Source organism: Apaloderma vittatum, unplaced genomic scaffold (genome assembly GCF_000703405.1).
Source record: "Apaloderma vittatum isolate BGI_N311 unplaced genomic scaffold, ASM70340v1 scaffold43721, whole genome shotgun sequence".
Classification (NCBI taxonomy): Eukaryota; Metazoa; Chordata; class Aves; order Trogoniformes; family Trogonidae; genus Apaloderma; species Apaloderma vittatum.
In genome coordinates, this window is record NW_009699280.1 from 1 (window position 1) to 26070 (window position 26070).

The following is a 26070-nucleotide window of genomic DNA, read 5'->3' on the forward strand; positions in this document are numbered from 1 at the left end:
TGAGCGGAGCTAACCACGTTTTCCCTCTTCTCCTTCCTCTTCTCTTCTTCCCCCTTCCCTCCCTCTTGTCTTTGCAGCAAATGGAGCTGCTTCTGGTGAATAAGCTGAAATGGAATCTGGCTGCAATGACCCCCCACGATTTCATTGAACATTTCCTTACTAAAATGCCTCTGGCAGAGGACACCAAGCAGATCATCCGTAAACATGCTCAGACTTTTGTGGCTCTGTGCGCTACAGGTATGAGCCCTGCACGTTAAGCAAAGCGTGTTGCTCCCCTACACGTGCCTACCCCCCGGCTTGTAAAGCCTCCCATAGCCGTGGTCTAAAGCGAGCTCAGAGAGCTGTGGGGAGGTAGTTTAAGCCCTGAATTGTTTGCAGAAGGTGGATTACTTTGCAGAGGTAAGTTTTTGCAGAAGATCCTTGGCTTCTGAGTTGTGTACGCGTGTTGTCAGGAAGGGAGGAGCACCCTCCTCGTTGTAGCTTAGCCATGGAGTCGCACTCGGCGTGGCACCGTTTCTTCACCTCTGCACCGGGTTTCATGTGGGCTGCAGAAGGCTTTACCACCCGTACGGGGAATCCTTCCTCGCGTGAATTCGTTCTTAAGGCAGTTGTTTTTTTAAAGGCGGAGGGAGATTTTGCTTCTGAGTAGCTCTGCGTGGGGGGTTTTAAAACTTCCCTCTTCACATTGCTTCTTCCTCCCCCCCCCCCCGCCCCTCCTGGAGGAGGGCGATGCTGCGCGGAGGCTCTGCTGGCACGGGACCGAGCCGCTGCCATCTGCACCCCTTGGACCACGTGCTGCGTGGAGCCATGTGCAGGGCCGGCCTCCAAAGACGCCGCTGACGGTTGGCTAGGCCAGGTTTGCAGAGGCCTGATCTTTGGTTTCAAGGGCACCGTGCGTGTGTGCGCGCGCCCGCCGGTTCTTTGAAGTTCCGTGTTTGCATGTGGACTCTGCGTGTGTGCGTTTGTACGTGCACTGGCTTTGCCCGCTGAACCCTAGCAAGTGAGAAGGGGAAAAAAAGGTTTAGAAGAGTCTTCCTGTTCTCTAGACCTCACTAGTCCCACGGGACAGATTGGAGGAGCAGGGACAAAAGACATTCTAGAGGGAAGATCCTCTGTTTAAGCAAAACGAGTTCAGCACATTTTCTTTTGAGTACGGTGAGACCGATCCAGGAATGGCAAAAGAATAAGGAAGAAAGAGCAGCCAAAGCAAATGTTCTTTCGCAGTAGCACGTAAAGAGGAATGCCAGACACTCTGTTGACACTGATAAAAACTTAGTGTAATGGAGATACAGTGCTTTAGTAAACGCTAATATTCGGTGGCAGTTGTGCTAAAAAAAGGGATCAAGCCTGCGTTTGGACTTGAGAAGAGAGATCCACACTTGAAAACCTCAGTGGGATGTGCGTGTGGTCAATGGCACAAATTAATGTTGTGTAGTTTATTTTTCCAGAGATGGATTTGGTATAAAAAGATTGAAGAAAGACTGCAGGCACTCGGAAGAAAAAAAATTATTTCACGGGATCAGCCCTACTGCAAGGCCTAAAGATAGAACAACCAAGCCAAAAAAGAGAAATTTATAAACACTGGCATTGCTCTTCATCTTGGGCCTAACATCAGCATAGCAGGCAGTTCGTAAATTAAGATTGCCTGCAATAATGCTCAGTGTTCGGAGCGGTACAACCATCAAAACAGCCTTCAAACTACCTGCAGCAACATTTTGGGAAAATCACACGTTAACTCCATGCCAGATCCTACCCGATTAGGCTGCTGCGCCACCTCAAATATGTGATTTGCTAAGTCTGAAGCTTCTCTGTCCGTGAGCTAAAAAGAACAGCTCCCTGGCCTCCCCTTTGGATGTGGGGATGTTTAACCTAGGTTTTTGTGTTGACAATGACAGGGATGAAAACGAGTAGTTCAAAGGTTGGAGACTTGCTAAGAGTCCAGTACTTTGATCTACTGTCGGTGTTGTTATGTTGCTTTTAGGAAGCACATCCAGAGCCTTTATTTAACGCTGCTACACACCACAGCAGGAGAATGGATCAGCAAATGAGAACCGTGTTCTGGGAGTTTTACTTAGCTTTTAAAAGAAACAGTGCTGAGCTCATCAGAATTGGGGCCCTCTTCAGCTCCCTACTGAAGTTGGGAATATTGCCTGGGGAAGGAACGCTCAGGAAGGCTGCCACTAGGCTCTGTGTTTTTATTGTTATTTTTGGATGTCAGGATTTTCCCTACCTCTTGCTTTTCCCCATGACTTCTTTGTTGGCTAGTGAAGATCGCATGTGGCTTAAGTAGCATCTGGACTTTGCTTTGCTGTTGCTGGGTTGTGTTGTATTTCCCCTTGCCAAAATGAACCTAGATGGACCGCGAGCACGTTGGTGCTGCCTGGATGCTGTGGGGCCCAGTCCAAAGTCCACTGGAAATACTGACACTCGCTTAAGCGGCCTCAGGGGCAAGGGCAGTATATCCTCTGCTCGACGTACAGCCGGTGTCCTCTGCAGTAAAGGAGGGTCTCCTAAGAAGGGATGGCAAAATAATGCTTAGAAAGTAAAATCTCCGCCAGTTGGCTTAACCAGGTGAGGGCAGTGGAAGTGTTTGGAGATGAGCGTGTATGTGTTTGTTCCAGAAAGAGAAGGTTACGCTGCAAGGTGAAGTTGAGGGGAATTCCTCCTAAGCTCCCTCTTCAGTTGTCTGGCTAGTAGAAGTGGATTTGTTTGATTTGGTTTAGTTTTGAAAAATCCATTTTCACCAAAGGATGTCTTCGTGCTGTGGTGGGTTCGGGAGAAAAAGCAAAAAAAAAAATATAAAAAAAATTACCAGGGGTTGTTTGAAGTTAACACATAATTGAGCTTAATGAATGGGGCTTTGGCATGGCCGAGCAAGGCAGGGAGAGCTCAAAAGGAAGCAGGCCTCTTTTGGCCCAAGTTAAGACCAGTGTTGAGGGAGAACTGCAGCTCTATACAAGCATAACAATGAATAGAAACAAATATTGGAGCCTCAGCATTTCATTATGTTCCTCTGGTTATCAAAACATACCAGGCTCCCTTTATATTATTATTATTGCTGTTATTATTGTTGTTGCTTTCCTCCTCTCCAATGGAGAAAGAAAGATCCCCCTTTGAAACAAGCGTGTTACAATTCTCCTATTCTCTGGCCTTTATAAAATTGGAAGTCTCAAGGTATGTGACCAGTTGGAACCTGTTGCATCTTGCAGCAAGTGATTTATGTTCGCAGTTTTGATTTGCCTCAATGAAAAGATTTTCATTCATAGCCCCCAGCTCTCCAGACGGATGGAATTGCTGCTCCATTTAAAAAGGAAAAGGGGTGACTCGCCTTGTTAGGAATTTTTTTTAAAGCGCTGCAGCGCCTATATGCCTGCTTTGTCCTCCCTTCAGGGTGGCTGGCATTCTTCTCTCTCCTCCCCCTCTCTCTCTCTCCCTCTCTCTCTCTTTTTAACAACGCTGAAGTTGTTTATTCTTTTTGGATGAAGTCTCAGATAGGCTACTGGGGATGTGTGCTTCAATTGATGGGGCCCCCTACCCCATTGTGGCTGTGTCAGGTCTAATTCATCTCACCGAAGCCCCCTTGTTCCTGAGCGCTCAATAGCGCAAGATGAGGCGATGGAGGCTGACAATGATGCCACACTCTTCACTTGGGGGCATCCAATTACAGGCGAGAGGGGCCCCCTGATTAATATGCTGAAATTAGTGGCCTCTGCCACAAATAATTCCTTGTTGAGTTGCAACAAAAAGGCAGTCCATGCTGCTTGTCTGGAGTGGTTATAGGGACAGACACAAACTGGTCATTTAAACTTCATTATCACTTTTCCACCTTGGAAAGAATGAGGGTGTGACTATGAATTCATGTTCTTGTTTACTGCTCCATTTAAAAGAAGAACGCAAATATTAATCCCAAACGTGATCCTGTCAGGACAGACTCATTAAACTGACACATTTTGGTCATGTCCTGTTTGTGGAGCTCGGTAAATAGTGTCGCGAACGCGCTGCCACCGTTACCCCTCCGAGCGACCCAGTCTTGGTAGAATTCATGCTTGCCTACTGAAACCCCGCATTTCTGCAGTCCACCTACAGCTGCGTAGCGGCATTTCAGTGAGGGGACCGCCTTTGGAATGTGTAGAGGGTCAATAAGCGGTCTGGACTACTCAGATTTTTGGGAATGACAGAAGCTTGCTAGAAGGTGGGAGTACTCGTATCTGCCCGGAAACGGACAATTAGGAAGAGGGGATAAATTAAACTAATTTTAAGCATGGCTTCAGGTGAAGCATGCCTTTTCGCTGGCAGCGCGTCACAAAAGTTTGGCCACGGTTCATCCTTTCGGTTTAATTTTGAAGGCTCATAGAACGCTGGGTGAAATGCCCCTTTGAAGGTGGGTATTGGTCAGGGCTACAATGGAGTGACAGAGGTATATGAATAGATTCAGAGAGAGGACTTTCATAGAGACCCAAAGTCTTTAGTTTCACTGGTAAAACATTTACACAAAAGTTATTTTATCATAATAAAGGAGATGCATGATTTAATACTTAAAACTGTTCAACTGAGCCCTCTAAGCTTCCCATTCCTTTGATTTCATTCAAAGGTTTGACAGATGGTTTATATTTTTTCAGCCCAGAGGAAGTTGTATTCTGATAAAAGCTGAAGGAATGTATCTCAGGTTCTTGTGTATAATGTGGCGTTTCCCTTTCTTCCTCACAAAATTAGACGTTTACTTGTGCCACTTACTTCCTTTTGTTTCTGATTCCTCTCCAAGGTGTACACTGCCACAGATCAAACGCATTCCTGGTCGGCAGAAAGAGTCTTAGCATGAAAATGTGGATTATTCTTATTAAAAAACACCAACAAAACAAAATAGAAAAAAAAACCCAAACCAAAACAAAACTGAAAACATGCTAAACGGCAGAGATAGCCCCTTAAGGAATCATGGGAGTGGCTTTGTGGAGAGACCTACAGCAATGCAGTCTGGAAGGGGGCCCAGCCTCTTGTCAGCATGGTGTCACATCAGAATGTAACTGATTGTCCGCCAATTCTTGGGACCCCCGTCACTTAGTTATGCCACATTTACATTAAATCCCTGTTGCCAGGATGGATGGCAGCCACTGACAAGAGACTAGGTTGAGACAAAGCATTTTTAAGATGAAACCTTAATTTAAATATGGATTATCTGCCTCCTGACGGGGTTAAGCAGTCTTTCTCTTTCTTTCTTTTTGTTGATGTTGTTCATTAAGGCTATATTCCTTTGAATGTCAGTGCAAGGTTTCTGCTTTAAAGGGCCCAAGGACTCCTTATTAGAGTGCACCTAGGAGCTGATCACGCGAAACACTTGAGAATGCCACAGGTTTTCTCAGATGTATAGTGCCATTGACCCCGGTGGCATTATTCACACGAGCAAAGTATTTTAACATTTGAAGAACGGGGGGCCCCGCTTATGATAAATATACCTCGAAGTGATGAATGGCCTCCCAGGCTGAGTGCTAGGACGGGCTACTCGCTGAAGTAGAGTCGCTCCTGTGGGATAAGCGTGTACAGGAGGCACCTTTCTGCTCACGGTTTTCCCTGCCTTTTCCGAAGCAGCAGTTGGCAGCTGAAGCCGTGCTGGTAGAAGAGCGTATGTGTACAGGCAGGCTTCTCCTAAAGCAATCATTTCAGTCTTTTTTTTTTTTTTCTCTCTCTTCTTTCTTCATACAGATATTAAATTTATTTCAAACCCACCTTCCATGATCGCAGCTGGCAGTGTGGTAGCAGCTGTGCAAGGCCTGCATCTGGGGAACACTAACACTTTCCTCTCCTATCAATGCCTCACACATTTCCTATCACAAGTTATCAAATGTGATCCGGTAAGTGACTCTTTCTCTTGGTTGATCTCCTACCTTAGAGTTTAAGAATTTCTTGAATGCCTGCTTACTGCGTAGTAGCTAATCTGACAGTAAATCTTGATACAACTTGAACTACAGAGTGGAGGTTTTTGAATGTGTTCTCTGGTGTCTGTCCTGGTTGTTTAGCTGCTGTTACACCCATTAATAATCTGTGATTATGCTGCTGCAGTTTGCTGATAGCAATGCCACATCCAGCTCTAATGTTTGTAAGAGAGGCGTATCGGACAAAGCAGTGGAAACCCTGCATCGATTTAGGACATGGCAGAGGCCGTGTTTGGTTGTAGGTAATTAAACCAGGAGTCCATGTAAAAACAAAACTTGGAAAATAAGATGAGGAAATAGTTACCGAGACCTCGTGGTATCTCTGACCTTATCTTTGACCATTCTTGAGGCCTTTTATTGTGCCAAGTGGTGTGAAAAAGCCCTTCTTAAAAGAGTTCTAATGATCTAATTTGGTTTATTGCGTGCTAGACCTGCACAGTAGCTGGTATTGAATTCCTTTTTGGAACAAATGCTTGTCCCACGACTTTCTGACAAGGTAGATGGTCCTCACAGGACTCTGATTTTGCCCTGCAGCTTCCAGGAGATGCACATCAGTAACTAGTGAGCAATAAACCTTTCATGAGTGAATGGGCCAGGAAGGGAGCCTACAAGGAAGACCTAAAGTCAATGATCCATGTCATAATGGTGTGTGAAGTTGGGGCAGAGTTGAGCTTTGTTTTGTAACAATGTGGAAGACCAATAAATAGATGCTTTAAAAAGGTTCTTGTGAGGTCTCCAAGCGCTGGACAATGAGTCAAATAAAGACAACTCTGCGGTTAGCGGCAGAATCTTTGAGATGCTGTTCAATTATTTTACACGTTCATAATTTAAATACATAGAGAGCATAGTCCAGACACTGCAAAACTAGGTTTGTATAACTGGGCTTTGTTGACAGGATTGTGTGATTTCTGGAAAGATGAATGCATCACAATTATCGACAAAAGAATATTTTAATTTTGATGGGCTATGTGAAACAACTGCTGTCAAATATGGTATCTCGGCTTATTATTTTGATCACCGTAACAATGCCTCAGTATTGAGCACGTTATTTTTGCCATTTATGTCACTGCAATTAAAGTAATATGGATCCAGTGCTGAAATGTTAAATACTCTAAGAATTTCAAATGCTGAAATAAAATGCCGCTCAGTTTCGTATGTACATGGAATGCTTTTAGTCAGCTTGTGAACAATGTAGATATTTCAGTGTATGGTTGGCTACAATCCAGAGCAGGTACCAAGGAAAACTACCAGGCTCACTATCTGTTCTGACAGTATCTCATTCAAATAACATTATTTAATCATTCCTGATACAGAGCATTGAAGTAGATTTTCTCACATCTTGAGAGAACAACAGCATGTCCTTATGTGACTTGACTTAGTTGATGACAGAGTGCTTTTAGAAGAAAAGAAAGTAGTTTTAGCAAGGAGGAGAATTCTTGCTTTTTTTTTTTTTTATTGTCCAGAGTCATTGCAAGACCACACAATCTGACTGAACAGCTTTAAAAGGAAGTAGCTGCCCTCCAGTCTTCGTTGCTAAATAAATTTATGTGCTAGAGCAGCTAGGGCTAGAAGTTAATTTTTTTGGTAAAATGTTGTGTATTTATACGTATGCTGTTGTGTTCATAATGGAATAAGGGGATAGACTGTTTGACTACTATTGCTCTGAGCAGAGAAAACAGTTTGGTTTCATACAGAGATAGCACGAAACCCCTGCATAAAGATTTTCCTGTAAGATGTGCCCATGTAATCCACAGCAAATGCTGTTCCTCTTACCTTATTTCACTAGCACGTAGACAAAGTTTGTTACTTCAGCGTGATGGTTCCCCTTGTCAGGTTGCACAAATGAAGACACTTTATATTGGACTGTCTTGAAATATTAAGAGCAGGCATTAGAAGATGGCTAACATTCTCCCTGATGATCTGTTAGCTAGAGCAGCTGGTCTGTTGGATTTCAGGTTCTATAATTACACTTTTTTACCTTGAGTCTCAAAGAAAGCTGAATCTCAAGTAAAATGAATATCACCTGATTGGAATTCCTTTATGGTTCATGTTTACCTTGGTAGGAGTCCAATTTCCCATTTTGCCTTTGATCAGGGGTAATTAGAAGTCAGATAATCACAATTGGAAGTCTTGGGCTGTCTTCCATCATTCTATTCTTGACCCCATCATCCAAACGGATTGAATTTTACCTGACATTCATTTCCAGGCCAGAAGTTTGCTAAACTAGGTTAGATTGGGTTTCCATGCTGTCTGTTAGTACATTGGAATTCGTCTCCTGCCTGCCCCTACTCAGAGGCACCTTCAAACATGTGCTTGTTATCCACAGCGGGTCAGGCAGTAACAAAGGATTGCCAAGCAGTTCTTTTTTGTTGTTGTTTGTTTCCCTTAGTATCTGACCCTGGAGTCTGATCATGTCTCTGTGTGTTAAAGGTATTTGACCACATCAGTTAAGCTAGCAAGTAGCGGGGTTTTTTGTTGTTTTTTTTTTTTTTTTTCTTCACTGAGCTTAATTAATCCAGGAAGGGTTTATGACCTTGAACAAACTGTGGGCATTGAAAATTTGGGTAGTGAAGCAGAAAATTTGGGAGAAGTTTGATCAGAGTAATGCACAAGTTTTGTATTTGCTTTTCAGTGTTGAGACATAATGAAAAAAGCTTTGGGGAAGTTGTTCACAGTGAATTTTATATTCTGCAGTTATTTTTGCTAGCTCTAATACATTCCCACAGACAAACTATTCATCTAGTAGTCATCTGAATGAAAAAGGAACAAAAATGCCTAAAACACTAAAAAAAATATTGTGCGTTCAACTGTAGCCTAAGATATAGTCTGTTCATAATAAATTGTAAAGGTTATGTTTTAAAAAAAATAGAGCTACAACATGCTGTACTCTGAGAATCACACAGGGAAAAAATAGTTCTGCGGTCAGAAATTGCCTTTGAATTACATAGTCCTATGTAATTATGCATCACTAGACTCCAGAGGGAGAAGACGAGGTATTTGTAGAAATTCTGTGGAATGGTTTTAGTTTTCAGAGCTCGAACATGCTACATGCAAATGGTTAGGATTTTTTGGAGGGGGGGGAAAAAAAGCCACAAAAAACCACCAAACAATCCATCCCCAAAAAAGCCAACGGGGTTCGCTTTGCTCTGAAAAGAAATTGGCTTTCAATTTGGAACGCTGAACATGCTACCTTGTTAAAACAGAATTATCCTCAGAAGTGCCTGGATTTGTAAAACCAAAAATACCCAAAGCCGTATTCGTACATTTAATTCCAAGAGTGACGGAGGTACGTGGTGCAGGACATACAAGTAGAAGCCTCACAGTCAGGATTGATCCGTCCTGTCTTGAGACGGGGTGAAAGGACTTCATAGAGACCTTATTGTGAAGGCCAGAGGTATGCAGGAGCCGAAGGCCTGATGACTTCAGGATATGAGGCGTTTCTTTTTGTCATTTAAAACGCTGTGTGTCTCTGTCAAGAGGAAATATTACACTAGGGTTTAAACCAGAAAAGGTCATAGGTTATGTGTTTTCAGTGAGCTGTAACTGATGGTCTGATCTGCTTAGAGGTAGGATTAACCTCCCTCTCTCTCAGAAAGGACTTGCAGAGAATTGTTTGCTTGGGTTTCTAATCTTATTTTACCCCAAATGCCATGTGCCCTTATTGGTGGCAGAGGAGATTCTTGTGGTAGTGGAATCAGTGAAAAGCTGGTAGATCACACAAGAAGCTTCTGAATGAAGGCAGAATTGAAACTGGGAAATAAAGAAAACAGCAGGCAGGTCACCCTCTCAGGAAAACAACATTCATTCTCAGTCATGCACATCCTAACACTTTTGACGGCAATTTATCATGGAAGACTGGGTTCACCGCAAGGGCTAACACATGTCATAGGTTAAATCAGAAAAGGCAATACTGAAAGGAAACTTCAAAGTCCTTAATACACCGAGTTAAATACGTTTGGAAAAAGCTTATGGTGTTTGTTATAAAGATAGGAGTAAACAGCACGCTGGAGGAATTTTGGCAAAATGTCGCGCGATTGTTTTGCCTGTTTAAGGCACCATTTGTGTCGTTGCAATGGCTCTGGAGAGCACACCCGTAACTTGCAGAAAGTTGAGCAGGTTGAGCTTATGGGCCTTCTCCAGTTCTAACTGCTGTGGATCCACAGGTAGAATTGGGTATATCGACTCATGCTGGGGGGCAAGTTACCTTTCCCCGCAGGAGACATGATCCTGCTCAGTCCTTTCTGCCTTTCCTTCACACCGAAATCTGTGCAAGCAGCAAGGCCCTCGCACCCTCCCGAACCCTCGGCGGGGTGGTGTGTGCATTCAGCTTAGAAAATGCTTTGAAGCAAGGGAAAGAGATCTCCCCCTGACAGAAATTTCAAGGTGAATGCAGTAGCAAACTGAAAGCTGGGCAGCACTTCATGGTTACAAAGACGCTTAGCGATGCTTCTCAAAGGTCTCCTCATTCTGGGGTCATATAGTGTGGTATATTTTTCCAGCCAGATGCTCTTTCCGAGTTAGAAATGGGTTAGCTAACTTGAGCTGCCCACTGCTGGACACAGCAGCTGCTGGCGGGCAACTTCGGTCATGTACATCTAAATATATATATGGTACTTCTACCTAAGAGTTCATATTGTCAGAACTTGGCCTGAGAGAATCACTGTCGATGACCATCAGTTCTAGTAGACTGTTTTGCCAAAATGTTTCTGTGGTAAAAGCAGAAATCGCGGACCAACCCTGACTTCAGCCCAGTGTCATGCCGTTGCACCTCCGCTCCTTTAATTTTAATTGATTCACGCTGCTGACAAGAAAAACAAGAACTTTTTTTTTCAAAAGGCATAAAGGACAGTGAAGTAAAAGCTGCTATGAATGGACTTCCACAGAACTGCTGAAGTGTGAACAGCACGGGCAGAAAAGTAGTGGCACAAGCTACCATACCTTAGGGTGTCGGGGTCCTGCCCGGGTTAGTTACTGTAACTCGTGTCCATCCTGTTCAGGCGTAGAACCACGGGCTGAGGCTGACAACTAAACCACAGTCACGGTTTGTCTGGAGAACCCCATATGGAGATGCCATTAAACAGAAGATGGCAAGAGTTAGTTACCCAAGTGTGGATCCAGGCTGGCATCCCGCAGAAAACGGGGCAGCTCAGAGTTGCTCCTGCTCTTCCCACGCTCCTTTCAGGCTGCTGCCCTCCCGAATAACTTTGATTCTATTTCTCGTGCTTTTGTCAAGAAAGAGTCGTTGGTCTGTGATCTTGCTATTTTTTCTAAAGGACTCTGGGTCTTTTTCTCCTTCCATCTGATCTTCTCTAGGATTGTTTACGAGCCTGCCAAGAACAGATTGAATCCCTCCTTGAATCCAGTCTACGTCAGGCACAGCAGCACAACGTATCTTCAGAAACAAAGACTGTAGAGGATGAAGCAGACCTTTCCTGCACACCTACTGATGTGCGAGATGTGAACATTTAAGAGGACTTCTTCTAATGGGTTTGCTTGGTGAGAAAAGCAGACAAAGAAAGGGCATCTGAGAAGGAATCAGCATCAGGATCTCCCCCCCAGAAACCCTTTTCTCCAGGACATTTTTATACCAGAAGGGAAAACCAGTCTTGTTATATTTTTTCTTGCTCTGTCTCCCTTCCATCTGTGACTTCAAACAAACAAATAAACAAAAAATACCCCAAAAACTGTCTTAAAAAAAGAAAAAAATAGTATTTGCATTACCCCCAGGGGTTTGTGCTACAAAAATAGAGGATTTTATACAATAATAATCAACTAGTTTTTATATTAAAGTGTTCTTGTCTGTATGTTGTAAAAATAGGCATTAACACACAAAATGTCTCCAGGGGAGGTATTAGATTTGATTTCTTACATATAAAACCAACCAACCAACCATTTTTAAAGTAGAAGAGGTCTTTTTTTTTTTTGATAGTAAATGAAATACTCTTTTTTTTTCCTTTAAAAAGCATAGCTTTAACGCAGTTCTAGGCTTTTCTGTATCTTGCTTGCTTATGCATTTAGTCACTTTATAATTCATCTGTAAATGTTTATTTTATTTCTTTAGGTTTTTTTTTTTTATCCTCTTCACCTTATAAATGGTTAAAGTAACCCATAAGTTAGTGTATGTTAGTATGCAGCATTATTATATGTTAATCTTTTTTTTGTGCCTGTGGATTGCCTGTGCATAAGGCATTTGTAGGGTTCCAGCTTAGCATTGTTGGGAAAGGCCAATGTACTACTCATACGATACTCTATTGTAAAGAGAAACCGGAATAGTGACATAATATATTATATTTTTGTAATCTTCATATTTTTGTAGTTACCTGTGTAAAAAATGCTGGTCTGACCCCACAGATATTCAGCCTAATTACGGTCAGGTTCAATCCACAGTTCAGTCTTTTTGTTTTTATTTTTGTTTGTTTGTAATATTCTAAAACCATTCCATTCAAAGCACTTTCAGTCCATTAGATATAGGAAATACATTCTTTTATTGTGTGGGAATTTTTTTTTTTAATGGAATGGTTTGGAAATATATAAGTGCTTGTTCGCAAACTTGGAATTGCAAAGCAAGTGCATTTAACTATGGTGTTAGAGGAGAGGTGATTTTTTTTTTTCCGAAGGTTGTGTTCCAGTGAGAGAAATTGCATTCACAAATTGCCAGGATATCTTCCTATCCTTTTCTAGAGAAAAGCTGAAGTTTAGAATCCTTTGGTGCCAACTCATCTTTATAAATTAGGGGCCTTAAAGGTTCATATATAGTACACATAGTTTAAGGATTGTCGCTAGATGTTTTACAACTGAAGGTTTTTAAACACTAAAATATATAATTTATAGTTAAGGCTAAAAAGAATATTTATTGCAGAGGATGTTCGTAAGGCCAGTATGATTTGTAAAATAATGCAATCGCCCCTTTTTTTTAAAAAAAATAATCTTTCTGCCCTTGATGTCACAGTTCTAACACAGCTTATTACAGAAAAAAGGACACGCTTCAGAGACCAAACCCAAAAGCACGCAGTCGATTTGGCCCCTTCCTATACATTTTCAAAAGCAGTCTAACCATGAAAAAAACGCCATAGTTAATAGATATGAAAATTGGAGTACTTGAAAGAAGTTCTTATTCCAGTATATGCCCCATTTTTTTTTATTTAGCTACAAATAGAAAATTTGCACATCTTGGCTATGTATCTTTTTATTATTATTTTAGAAAGTAGCTGAAGGGATGTGGACATAGCTGTTGAAGTTGATGCTCGAGGAGAATGTGATGGTGAAATGTATGTGAGAAAACTGCCGCTAAGGTGTTGATTGTAAAAAAACAAAACGACAACGAAAAAAAAAGACAAAAAAAGGAAAAAAGAAAAAATCAAAAAAAAAAAAGAAAAAGAGAAAAGAGAAAAGAAAAGGAGTGGATGCTCCATTTTTATTGAGCTGCTATGGATAAATTCCCAGCATGGTTTGAAAAAAAATTAACATTGCTTTTCTGTATCTTTGTCATTGTGTTTTGCTGCTATTTTGTGGATCAGTTTTTTTTTTTTTCTCGTTTTGTTATACAATGTCATATACTGCCATGTTATAGGTTTTAATTTTCTCATAGAAAATTATATTATTGACATCATTTTTTTTGGTAGATTTTTTATGTGATCAATTTTTACTTAATGTGATTACTGCTCTATTCCAAAAAGGTTCCTGTTTCACAATACCTCATACTTCAGTTAACCGTGTCTAGACCAGGTTTTAATGTTCGTACACAGTGCCTCATAGTTCTACTGCAAACGGAAATGCATCGAACGTTATTCTGAATGGGTCTCGCGATTCGCAACTAGGTTGCATTAATTTAAAACCAGCAGACATTTCAGAAGATCAAATAATGTCGTGGGGTTTTTTTTTTTTTGGTTGTTGTTATGCATTTTATAAAGCTGGATTCTTTGTCTGATCTGGGGTTTATTATCATAGTAGTTTTAAGCTGTGTTATTAGCCACATTGATATATGAAAGGTGCATTATAATATAACTCTTGTATGCCACCTGATGTGGTTTCCCGTCACCTGGGACACATCATTTGGTATAATAGGTTATCTTCTGGAACTCTAAGTATTTTGTGTGTTTAATCTGTTATGATATACTAGGGTTTTTTGTTTTGTTTTGTTTTTTTTTAATTATAGCATAATGCTAATTTAAAAAGCCTGTAAATCTCATAAATAAGCCAGCTAACAGAGTTGTATGCTGAAGAATAATCTAGCTGTTGCCTGTATGCTGCTAAACCAAAACAGAATTAGAACTCATTTTGAGGCAAATGCAGTTAAGATCCTACATAGTGCAGAAATAAAGCATTGCAATGCTACTAGCAGTCGCAGGACCCAGGAGGACTGGATACATTCTGTCCAAATTTCAGGAACATTTCTTACTGCTTACCTCATAAGACACTTCTGTTTGTGGCATCTCTGTTTCTCTGAACCAAACGATTTTTGAGTTAGTGCTTGTCGGTTGTATTATGTGTTACACTGAGTGGCAGTGTATACTGCAAATTTCTTTAAAACACTGCATGTACTAAAAGGCCAAATCCAGATAAGTGGGTTCACGTGCCAACAGAGATGCTTTATTTGTCACATTATTATAACAATCTGTAGTAAGCAAGCAATTCAGATTTGTACATTTTTATGTTGTACTTATTGGCATCACTGGTCTGAAATGCACATTTTCACCAACAGACCTGTAACAGACAAGTTTCCAGCAAAAAAAAAAACCAAACCACCTAAAATCTAGAAATAAAATTGGTAAAACCCAGCGTCTGCGTGTCTTTTTTTTTTTAAATTGTCTTCATGAATGCTGAATGGTAGTAACTACTGATACAGTGAGTAAACCACAGGACATTTTCTGGTTTTGACTCTCTCTGCTTTAGTAGTCGCAATGCTGAAAACATGTTGATATTTTAGGAAACCGTAGGTGTTTTCAGCAATGAGTGGGTGACTGCCCGTCACAGTACCGTGTATTTTTAAAGCAGCAAAATATTTTTTTTTGCTGAAGACTTTCTCTTAAACACTTAAGGTAATTACACAGAATAAACCATTTGGTGCTTCTTGCCAATAAAAGGAAAAATAAAGTAAGTATTGGATGGTGCAGAATGCTTGTTTGTATTTATTTATCAGTGTAAGGGTTTGGGTCCTGGAATAGCTTTACAGAAGATAAATTTGTTTGGAAAGCACTTAGGTTAACCTGCCTTCTTTTCCATCCCTTCCCCTCATACACAGATTTTGCATCTTACTATTGTATCCCTTTGAGAGTAAGGAATAAACCTGAAAAATGTAAACACCTACAAAAAACCTCCCAAAACTGGATCTAGAAGAGTGAAAACTGTGTGATTCTGAAGTAAAATTAAAAAAAAAATTACAAACTGCCTCAATTCACATTCCAAAATATCTCTGAAAATTGGAGATGCACATTATCAATTGTTACCAGAGCTGAACACAGCAGAAACAGATTATTCTAAGTGGAGATGGCAAAGTTTCTAACCCATGTATTTGACCCATTCTGCCTTAAAAAAAAATCTACAGAAAAATGTCAAGTGGTCATCTCCTGTGGCAAATGAGAAATCACCTGCCCCCTAAGTATCCCATCGACTAAACTTCACATTATGACTGATTCTGTGCAGTAAGTACAGCAAAGGAAATGAAAAACGAAACTTCCAAGGTTAACACCCAAGAGTCTAGAGCAAAATAGGTTTGTCTTGGTGCAGTACCCAATAGATGGGAAACCATCTGCACCAGAAGAATCCCAGTTAAGCCTGGATGAGTGGGCCAGCTCCCCAGTCATTTCAGACTGTCAGATTAGACATCAGGGAGGTCAAGTAACTGGAGCACATGGTGCCATCTGTCATTTTTTCCATCCGAAATGGGCAGGTCCTCAATATGGGCAAGTTACACTGGTAGGGCACCAGAGGATTTGTGAAACAGCAAAAGAACACCTCAGTAAGATTCACAAGGACTTTAAATACAGATCAAGCCAAAGTTTAAATTTGCATCGGTCCAAAATGACTTTTTTTTCCCCTCATACAGATATTTTATTAGTTTTCTGCAAAATTTCAGCATATTTTAAAGAAAAATCAGGAAGGGCTCACTTTAGTATCACGGATGGCTAACCTCTCTGATTTTAAATGTCTAAAAAGTGAGTGAAGACATACTTAGGACACCAAATCATTTGAGACAAAAACCTTTTTGTTGAGAAAAAAAAATTATTCAGTAAGAGATTTAAGCCTACATTTTGTTGAACATGTGAAGTGGGGTTTGCCTTTTCTATCTCTTTTATGAACTCTATTAAACTGACTGAAGTGTTCTGTGACTTAAGTAGGTTTCACCCCCCATAGTCAGCTCTTAGTTACGTTTTCCTTCTCTCAAACATCATTTCTAAACGCAGACTACTAAATTTGAATGTTGGGTGAGCTATGCCAGTATTACTCACATTGCAAAGGGCAGAAAGACAAGAATGTAGCTAGAAAAACAATTTACTATAGGCTGTAAAAAATATGCATGTTCAGCTAGGCTATGCTGTAGCTTATTAAAGGGAAAAATACTGTATTTTCTTACAGCAGATTGAGTCGTATACCCAGAAAAACCCCAGTTCCATTGCTGAATTCAGACTGATTGACAAGCTTGAACCTTTTATGAACACTTAAGTTCACATATTCTTTATTAAAGAATAAGTGAGGTCTGTTAAATTTAAAACAATTACCCTTACATTCAAGCGTACCCCGCATATTAAGTGATAGAAAATTCCAGAAAGTAGAGGTGAAAGTGAATCTTGGAGCTTTTATTTCAAAGGAGTCATAGGAATGACCCAGGCATGTGGGCTAGATACCCTAATAAAGATTCCTGGCAACGCCACTGAAAAGCTACAATGAGACTAAAGCTGTAAAGCTATAAATGATGGCATTTTAATGAATTCCTGCCAGCATCATTTTATGGGAAATGTATCTCTTCAGACAAACATGGTATTTTTACAGTCTCACAAAATAATTGGTAAGAGTAATTGTATTGGCATGGCAAACACAGATTCCCATCCGGCTTGACCGAGTTCCACAGGATATTCCAATCAAAGAGTCAGCTGGATTGCACTGGTAACGCGAGACTTGCCAGACTTGTGGTTTTGTTCTTTAGGGTCAAGGAGTACAAACTTAGGAGCAAGGCAGAAGTTACCCTTTTTGTTTCTATAATGCAACAGACACTGAAGAGGGAGAACAGAAATAGTTTCCTGATGATCCTAACAGCATCTGCAGAGCCCTACTTAGATCTGTCCTACTTTTTTGCCTATGTGAAGACTAGGTATTAAAAAGTCTCATATTTCAGGGAAGTCACTAAGGATTCACAGCCATGGTCTTCCTCGGGGCTCTTGTCTGAAGATGGAACTACTGGCAGACAGACCCCGTGTGCTCGGAGCAAACCAGGAGTAAGGCACGCAGGCAGCATCCTTGCTCTGCATGGGCCCCGCTGATGCAGGAGCACCACCCGCAGCGTGTGGGCAACACATCTGCTCCTGGGCACACACCACCCCTTCCACCCAATTCCTGAAGCTGTTTTTAATGTGGTCTTCAGAGCATCAATTCTTTCACAGAATAGCCCCCAGGGAACAGTCACTACCATGCACAGACCAATGCAACAACAGCTTTTTACTTGTCTCAAGTTGCCTCTCTGGACAGGCTGTGTTTAGTGGCTGCTAGAAGTCTTCCCTCTTATACAGTAGGAAAAAAAAAAATTAAAACCATCTGCATAGATTTAATCTCTCTTCTAATTTTAATTATGGCTTGTGCTACTTTTCTTATTTATGATAATATCCTTGAAGAAACACAACATTTAGTGTTTATTTCAGATAAAAAACCCCATGTAGTGATCCATCTCAAAACAAGAATACCAGTCTGTCCACTCACTTGAAGACTGCGGCAGAAAATTACATCCCTGTCAAATTCAAAATACATGCTAACGCACAGTCACAGCACAACCTTCCCTGCCAACACGTCTGTCAAGGGGTGAAGCCTACCGGAATGCCACAGACTGCCCAGTCAAATGAGACCTTGACTACATCTGCTCAGCTCTGACTAATCTGGTACCAACTGGAAAACAAAGCAGCAAAGTAAGAACTTCACCAGGCAACTGTTGTTAAATTCACGCTTCGTAACACATTTGGGGTGGGTGACCAGAGGGTGACAAGAACCTTCTCCCCACCAATAACTGGCCTTAGATATGGAAAAAGTCAGAAAGAATGGCCTGGGACTGCCTGCACTGACAAAAATGTCAAGCAGTAACTGGTTAAGAGGGGAACCCCTCGGGGCTGGAGAGAGTTCCAGGTACAGATATCTAATAAAATCCAGAAAGCTGAACCAGAGGAGGAATCACACAGGCCAAGTGCCAAGCCACAACCTGACACGTTGACTGACTGCAGCAGGGTCCTGGGTGCATGTGGTGAAGGTTTGTGCAGACAGCGTGCGCACCACGGAATGGAAATTGCTACCCACCCATCATTCCCAACCTGTTAAGGAAATAAATTTTAGATTATATGTTGCTGAGCAGTGTGGTTTTGTTATTTCATCCATCCCATCTGACCGCCCTGTGACACTTGTCTTTAGCCACCCACAAGCTCCGCTCCATTAAATGCCTACAACAGCTCCTACAACAGCTCGGACATGACCCACTGTACGGATGCAGTTTGTAACGTTAGCATCAGTCTTCAGGAAGCCAGGATGAGATGGCAAATCATTTAACAAGGACCACTAAACCATCACCAGAGCATTACGACCACTCACCTGAGCCAGCACCAAACGAGGACCGAGTACCTGAAGTCACTACTCTGATGGCAAACTGTCTGAAATGGACAACTGAGCTTTTGATGTTTTATTTCTCCTTTTATTAGATTTTATCACTACAGATTGTCTGAATACAGGGTATTATTTTTGAACCGCTTTTTTGCTCCTTGAACACCCAGGGGTCACAGTTCTTTACGTTTGGTTGCTGGCTACTTTAAATATGAAGACCAGATCTTCAGCAAATGTATACAGGTAAATGTAGCTATGCTCTTTTTATATGCACAGCCATAACACCTCCCCAAGATTTCCAGAAAGCACCATCAATTATCATCTCGAAAGTAAACATTAATTCTTATAATACATTTATTTAATGTTTTTGACTCAATATTTCTGTAGCTGTTTCAGTCATCCACCATGACCACTTTGTTCCATTGAGATAATATACCTAATAGCCACATTACTTCAAGTTTCTCTTTTCTTGGAGGCCCTTGGACTGCAAAGGATCTTAAAGGTTCCTCCTTTACGGATAGCATCTTTCCAGTATAACTGAAAAAGGTCTTCTGCATGGCAGTGCTCAACAGCACTGCAGAGTCAAACAAGGATACGCAAAGCATCACGTTTGTGGAAAAACAACTTTCCAATCACCTTCCATGCTCCCCAATTCCTCTGTAAACCTGCTTAAGGTGTCTTCAGGGATCTCTTTCCACCTCTCCCAAAAAGGAGCATTTCAAGCAAATCACAAGTCAAAGCTCCTTGAAAGAGTCACTCCACATTTTTCCCTAATACAATTTCTTTCTCATTAGTTTGATAAATAATGATGCTACTGGATTTTTGTCCTCATTGCATAAGAGAACTTCAAAATAGCAAAACATAAAACTATAATAAGCCAGATTCTCAACACACAGTTCTAACAACGTACCTATGGTGAAGCAGGTTTACAAATTCCCAAACTGTGCTCAGATCGTTCTCCATCTTACTCAGGTGTTCTGGATATAACACATAAAATGATGCCATAAGTCTGTGCAGTTTTATGTTTAGGGTGCACCTGACTAACTGCACCACAACCAAGGTTTCCTCCAGAAGGAAATACACTGCAGACATAACCTCTAGCTCTGCTCAGAAGTTACATACTATTATATCAATTCTTCATTTCATAGTCATTCAGTTTTTACTTGTATTTTGGGAACTGTCAAGTGCTTATTAACAATAACTTCTGTGTGTTTTTTAAAGGAGGTAAACGAGGTCTCAAAAATTCAATGTCTGCACATACATTGCAAAAAAAAAAAAAAAGAAAAAAAAGAGGCCAGTTTAGAGAACAATGTAGGCATGTGTTTTTAAACTACTGTTCGTGCAGTCTGGTCAGGACTGTGTGACACAGTATACAGTGTTTTGTCATCCAAGGAATGTCTTTGATCAAGAGTTTATGCAAGAAGGAAAAAAAAAGCCATGAAACCCTAATCCGTTCCCACAGTCCAGTAAACGTGAGCTGGACAAACAGTGGACAATAGCAGTAAAGCTTGCTGCTGGAACAATAGCTGCAACTAAAAAAATTAAAGGGTTGCTGACTCACAGTTCCTACTATCAGGAAAGATTCCATGCAGTTTTGTTTATACCCCAGAATCCTCAAGATGCTGAAGGTTAAAGATTGTAATTACTATTACATTGAGACAAAGCAGCAAAATCTGCTGCTAAAGAATCAAAAATGACAGTTACAAATACTGATGTTGATTCTGTCTAATGTAGAGTGAGGATGCAGACACTGAATAATCAATCTTTCTGCATAAACATTTTGCTAAAATAAACTCTGTATTTTTATAATAAAGAAGTAGCAGTTAAATTCTTTCAGACAGTATGCCACTATTTCAAGATGCCATCCATACAAACTCTGCACAACTACAATCAAACTTTCTTAATTTTTCAAGACAAAAGTTATATGATGCTTCTTATACCTATTCAGAAATCTTCCGTAGGCAACTTTGCTACGCAAAAACAGATAAGAGAGAATGCTGCATCGTTAGACAATGACATACGTATATGAAATATAAGAAAACAATTAAACCCACTTTGTATAGCAAAAGCCACTTCCAAATCAACTGGCACACGCTATGGCTGATTTTTTTTTTTTTTAACCTTTCATACATGTACTACTTTATACTTGTAAAGAGTTCCAGCATCTCCTATATTGACTATGTTTCAGGTAAGTTTAAAGACAGTATTTTCTTCTGCACAGCATTACATCATTTGATAGAGCTGTACATATGTTCAGGAGTTGCAAAGTACTGAAAGAATCTCAGGATGCAAAAGGCTGCAAGAACATAATTATGACACTTAGGGAACAAACACTCCTGTGACTGAAGCAGGGATATTCACAGTGAGATGCCAACGAGACATTCAAGTTAGCTACAAATGAACTAACTGTATAAGCAGTGTTAAAAGAGCTTATTTGGACATTTAACAGCATTGTACATCAGCTAGATCAGTGCTTTGTTCTAACACAGGGATACTCTTTCTGCTCCATGAAGCTGCCTTTCATTTTAGCCCAGAAATCACCCCATTGCACAGCGTAGTCTAGACAATCCCAAAGAATTCAAGAGCTCCAAGATCTCTTCTCGTCTCTGCTAAGGAAACCATTATTTTCGAGTCTGAGTGTGTGGAGTTAGATTCTTAGAAGATTGCTTTTAAAATAGCGCACAAAACTTTTTGTATTATTATTTTTAATGTCAATATAAATCTCGAGCCAATTCCACAATTCCAAACCCTGGGACGCACTGAAGGCGCTTCAGTACCAGATCGCTCTAGTTGGCCTTTATACACTCAGCCTAGACACTGAAATTTGTAACTGGAAACTTGCTGCAGAACTCATTTCACACCTCCCAAATCTCCATTTTCTCTGGTGATATATACATTTCTGTGGTAATGTGTACTGTCATAACTGTATCCATTAAAAAAACAACTCTGGCAGACTGTAAAATGAGAATCTTCACGGTTACTTGCTGAACTGTGAAAGCTGAAGTTTCGGGCTTTAATTAGGATGGAACCCACTGCCCCAAGAAGTTGCAAAGGGCAGCATTCTAAAGGCACCAACATTCATACTGAGTAGCACCAGGAATATAAAGAATTGTAACATTAGTAGATATATTAAACTTTTTTTTTTCTTCCCCAAACCAAAGCCTTTCTCTTTAAGATCTGGAAGAAATACAGTATCACACACACATTGTGCTCTCTGTCTGATCCAGCTTTGTTATAACCTTCTCAAGTGTGCTGAACAAACTTCCATCAGATATAAAAATTCTAATCCAGAAGGATGTCAGATAATTCTAATATTCCAGCAGATTTCAAACTATATCATCAAGATCATTAGGCACGGCCACACCTTTATCTCCAGAAAATTCTATTTCTTATTATCATCAGCATTCCTTTTCAATCACACAATACTGTCAGGTAATCACAGGACATTATTAAAAAAACCCCAAAACACAAATACTCAAACAAGCCACCCAGGGACAAGGCACTCAATTTGAGAAGCGTACTGATGTAGTACAGTGACACAGATAACTCACAAAGTCAGATTTACAAGTTCTAGTGATGGCTGATTTGGGATTAGCAGCTGGTGATCCCACAGCTCTAAGACAGCATTTAAACAACATGCAGTTCTGCAGGGAATTAATTCACTGTAGTCAGAGTTTGCCTTTCTCAGCTGATGCCTCAAAACTCACTATTTCTAACCACATATTGTAGAAAGAAAAATTAGCAGTCTCCTGGGCCTTCAGTGCACTAGCAGTAATCAGCTTTGTATCCACCTTTTAATAAAATTCTCTATTCCACTGTTTCAGCCAAGAGATGAGCATGAAGAAACTGAACAAGCCAAAACACAGCCCAGCTATGCAGAAATCTGTACATTAAATGTTTCAAACGTTCCTCCCTAACTACTGAGCAATAACTAGAGCTGGTGAACACAGTGATATATTTTTAAGTCTTAGCAACTTCAATAATTTTCCATCTGAACTGTTATTAACAGCTCGAGTACTTCTGCAAAATTTCAGAACTGTTTGATGATCCAGAACAAAGCTGCAATCTCTGTGCCCTACTTTATTAATAACCAATATTGCCAACTACAAGAACACATTCTTTCTGTATCTTTCCCAGCCAGCCTCTAAAGCAATACTTAAGTTGCACAGTCAAGCATTCCAACCAGAAAATGTCTGAATAACCATGGTCCAGAGAAGCTTTATTCAACCTCTCTGTGCCCACATCTTCTGATAAGGTCTTCAATTACAGTGTAACACTTGCTTCCACCACAGTCCTGACCATTCAAGTCACAGCATGAGTAAATGGTGTGAAACTAATGAAGCCGTTTATAAGAATTTGTTTTCATTTGTTACAGACTTTAGGAGGATGTTAACAGGAAATGCACCAAAAGAAAAGAAACCATACACTTAGATTTCACAAAATTGAATACTGGTTTTCAAAATTTTGACGGGATTTTTTTCCCTCCCCAGTATCATTTGTGTTGGCTTGAGCATGTATCTTTCACAGCTGTTTGTTAACTGTAATGTTCCTCATTTTCTAGGTGACTGATCTGAGAAACACAGGCAAAAATAAAAACATGCAAAACCCCTAAGCGCTCAGCCACCCTTGATGGTGGCAAGAAGGACATTCTCAAGTATTTAAGTACTCAAAATGCAAAATTATTTGGAACGAGTCACATCAGACATCCCCTGTTGGTTAAGGCAAATTAATATTCTTGGCTTTACTTGGGCTTTAACTCCTTTGCTGTAAATAAGGTACAAACAAACCCCTACAGTACGCTGTGACGAGTCCACTGTCACAGCCCTGACCAGCACAGAAAACCCCACAACTCAGTTGCAGAAAGCAGTTAAAAAAGAAAGCATACGACTACATGTCCAGTGGAAGTTTTAACTAACCTCATTTAATAACCGTCGTCAGGCCTAAACAAGACACGAGACAGAAGACATTTAGAAAAATACAGACTCATGGCATAAGAGACTCCATCAGCATGTACACACTTACGGAGACCTAAATTAAAGACCTTAAACCGGGCACATCCCAGTGTGAAATCCTGGTTGCGACAAATTTTATAGTTAAATATGTGGATATACGTGTATATTATAGAATAATTTATTCCACTAATACTAATTCGTTATAAAAATAATTTGAAGTAATACAGGAAAATTAGCCATCAGAACCATTTTCAAAAGAACAGTAACTGACCACTCAATCTGCAAAGATCCTTTCTCTCCTTAGCTGAATAATTTTGTTTTCAATAGTCTCTAGAGTACCACTTTGCATATAATTTAGATCTCATACACTTCTAGCAATCAACTGCTTCAGATACTTTGAGCTCTCACATACTTGCCCTTGCTTTTTTTTTAACATACATTTTTGTAAACCACGTACAGAGATTCCAAAAAAGGCGGCATTTTAAAATGTGAATACTTAGACCTCCAGCATTTACTTCTCTTTGTGCTATCATTCAGAACAACAAAACTGCCCTTTATAGACCAAGACTCAGGGGGGAGTTTATTTAAAGCATACACACAGATTTCAACAAAAAATATTCTGAGTCAAAACAGATTCAACACAGGTGAACATCTAGTACCTAGTACGTTTACTTCTTCTGAAGTAAACAAGTAAAATACTTTAATTTACAAAAATGAACTAGTTTGTGGATGCAGAGAACTTTTTCAAATTCAGATTTCTCTGTAGTGATTATAAAGTCAAATGAGCTTTTTTTTTTCTCTAATCTGCGATCTTTTTGGTTTGTGCCTGTCTAATTACTGAGATTACAGGGTAAGTTATTTTATTTTGCTTCTATTTTCAGGTACTTGCAGTTTGGTGCTTGTTCTGGTTCCCAGTGGTTTAGCTGTGTCACGATTAAAAGCCAGCTGCACTCCAACCGCCCTAAACAAAGAGACCACCGATGCAGCCAGGTCCCTTTCAAGGTCTCAGATAAGGAAACAAGCCACAAATGAATCCTCCTTCAATGTTACTTCTATGCAAAGAAATCCACTGCAGAATTAGAAGAGCTGTATCTAGTGTACATATGTTCTGCACTCTCTATTTTAACAAATTCCATCCATATATGTGAATTCTTATAATCTACTTACACACAACACATCAGCCTCCTCCACTAGATGGCCCTGACACTCACTATGTGCATCAAAGCTGGTTGATCCCTTACACATGTAACATTACTAACCAGCAACCAGTTATTAAGAAAAGCCTTTGACACTGGCATACTGAGGAAACAGACAAAACCATACAGGATTACTCTGAAATAAATTACTGCACGTGCATATGGTCTACATGGCACAAAGCAGTGCTGTTAAAACATGGCCATACCAAAAAATCTTCCTTTGCCCAGGACAGTTTTCTCTGCATACAGCTTCTGACACTCACAGTAGTAAAATCTGTCCTTATCAAACCAGGCTACAGCATGTAGGCTTAGGCAGACACTCACGCGTTACAACTGACGAATGTATATATTCATTGTAAAACCGTATTGCAAATGGTACGCAAAGACATCTAGCAGCCCAACCTAAAGCATTTTTCAGGTAAAATAATTGACTGTATTTTTCTTACACTAACATAGTTGTATACATATAGCTGACAATATCTTTTTTTTTTCCTGAATGAGACTAAAAAGACATTTTGAAGGTAAGAAAATAAAAAGCTACTCCTCAATGAAAGGTCCTAGTAAACACTAGTATCAGTATCACAACATTTCTGGGTAGTCACATTTCTCTCACTGATCATTTAAACTGCTAACTTCGGGGGTTTGTTTTTTAGGGGGTTTGGTGGCGTTTTTTCCTCTGCACCAGTCTACAGAACTTGTGTAAAGTGCAAATTTCACGTTCTGAGCTGCAACTGCTTTATGAGCAGGTATCTTCATCTTTCTCCTTTGCATTCTTACTTCATTTGTTACTCTACCCTTTATGCACAAAAATGTTTCACACCACGAAGCCTGCAGGCAGGTGATTATATTTGACTTCACCTACAATATTTACACATCGTGTAAACTGAACAATCTGCAGACACAGATTTTTAACTAACATATATCCTTTAAATAAGGAAAGTTTGCAAACGCCTATGTTTTCCTTTCAAGGAATTAATCTATCAGTACAACACTGGTGAGGAATTAATGCAAATATTTCTATTTAGCAAGTTTACAAAGTGGTGTTTCAACAATCATAAATAAAACCTGGAGACAATACATGTTAAATGATATATGAGAAATACTATTGCAAGTTTACTGTTTTTCCCTTTCCCCTTTAATATTCAGCACCTCTTCACCATTTTGATTTTGTTTTAAAGTAAGAGTAGATAAACAGATAAACAG

The 26070-nt window shown here is 40.2% G+C and overlaps 1 protein-coding gene across 1 annotated transcript; it reads left to right on the plus strand.

Moving 5' to 3' along the window:
• Positions 1 to 77: 77 nt before the first annotated feature.
• Positions 78 to 11878, plus strand: CCND1 (cyclin D1; the record flags this gene model as incomplete). The annotated part of the gene is made up of 3 exons (XM_009878291.1): positions 78 to 237; positions 5698 to 5846; positions 11241 to 11878. Coding segments are annotated over 3 exons (465 nt in total), but the record flags the coding sequence as incomplete, so codon positions are not given.
• Between the last annotated feature and the right edge of the window lie 14192 nt (positions 11879 to 26070).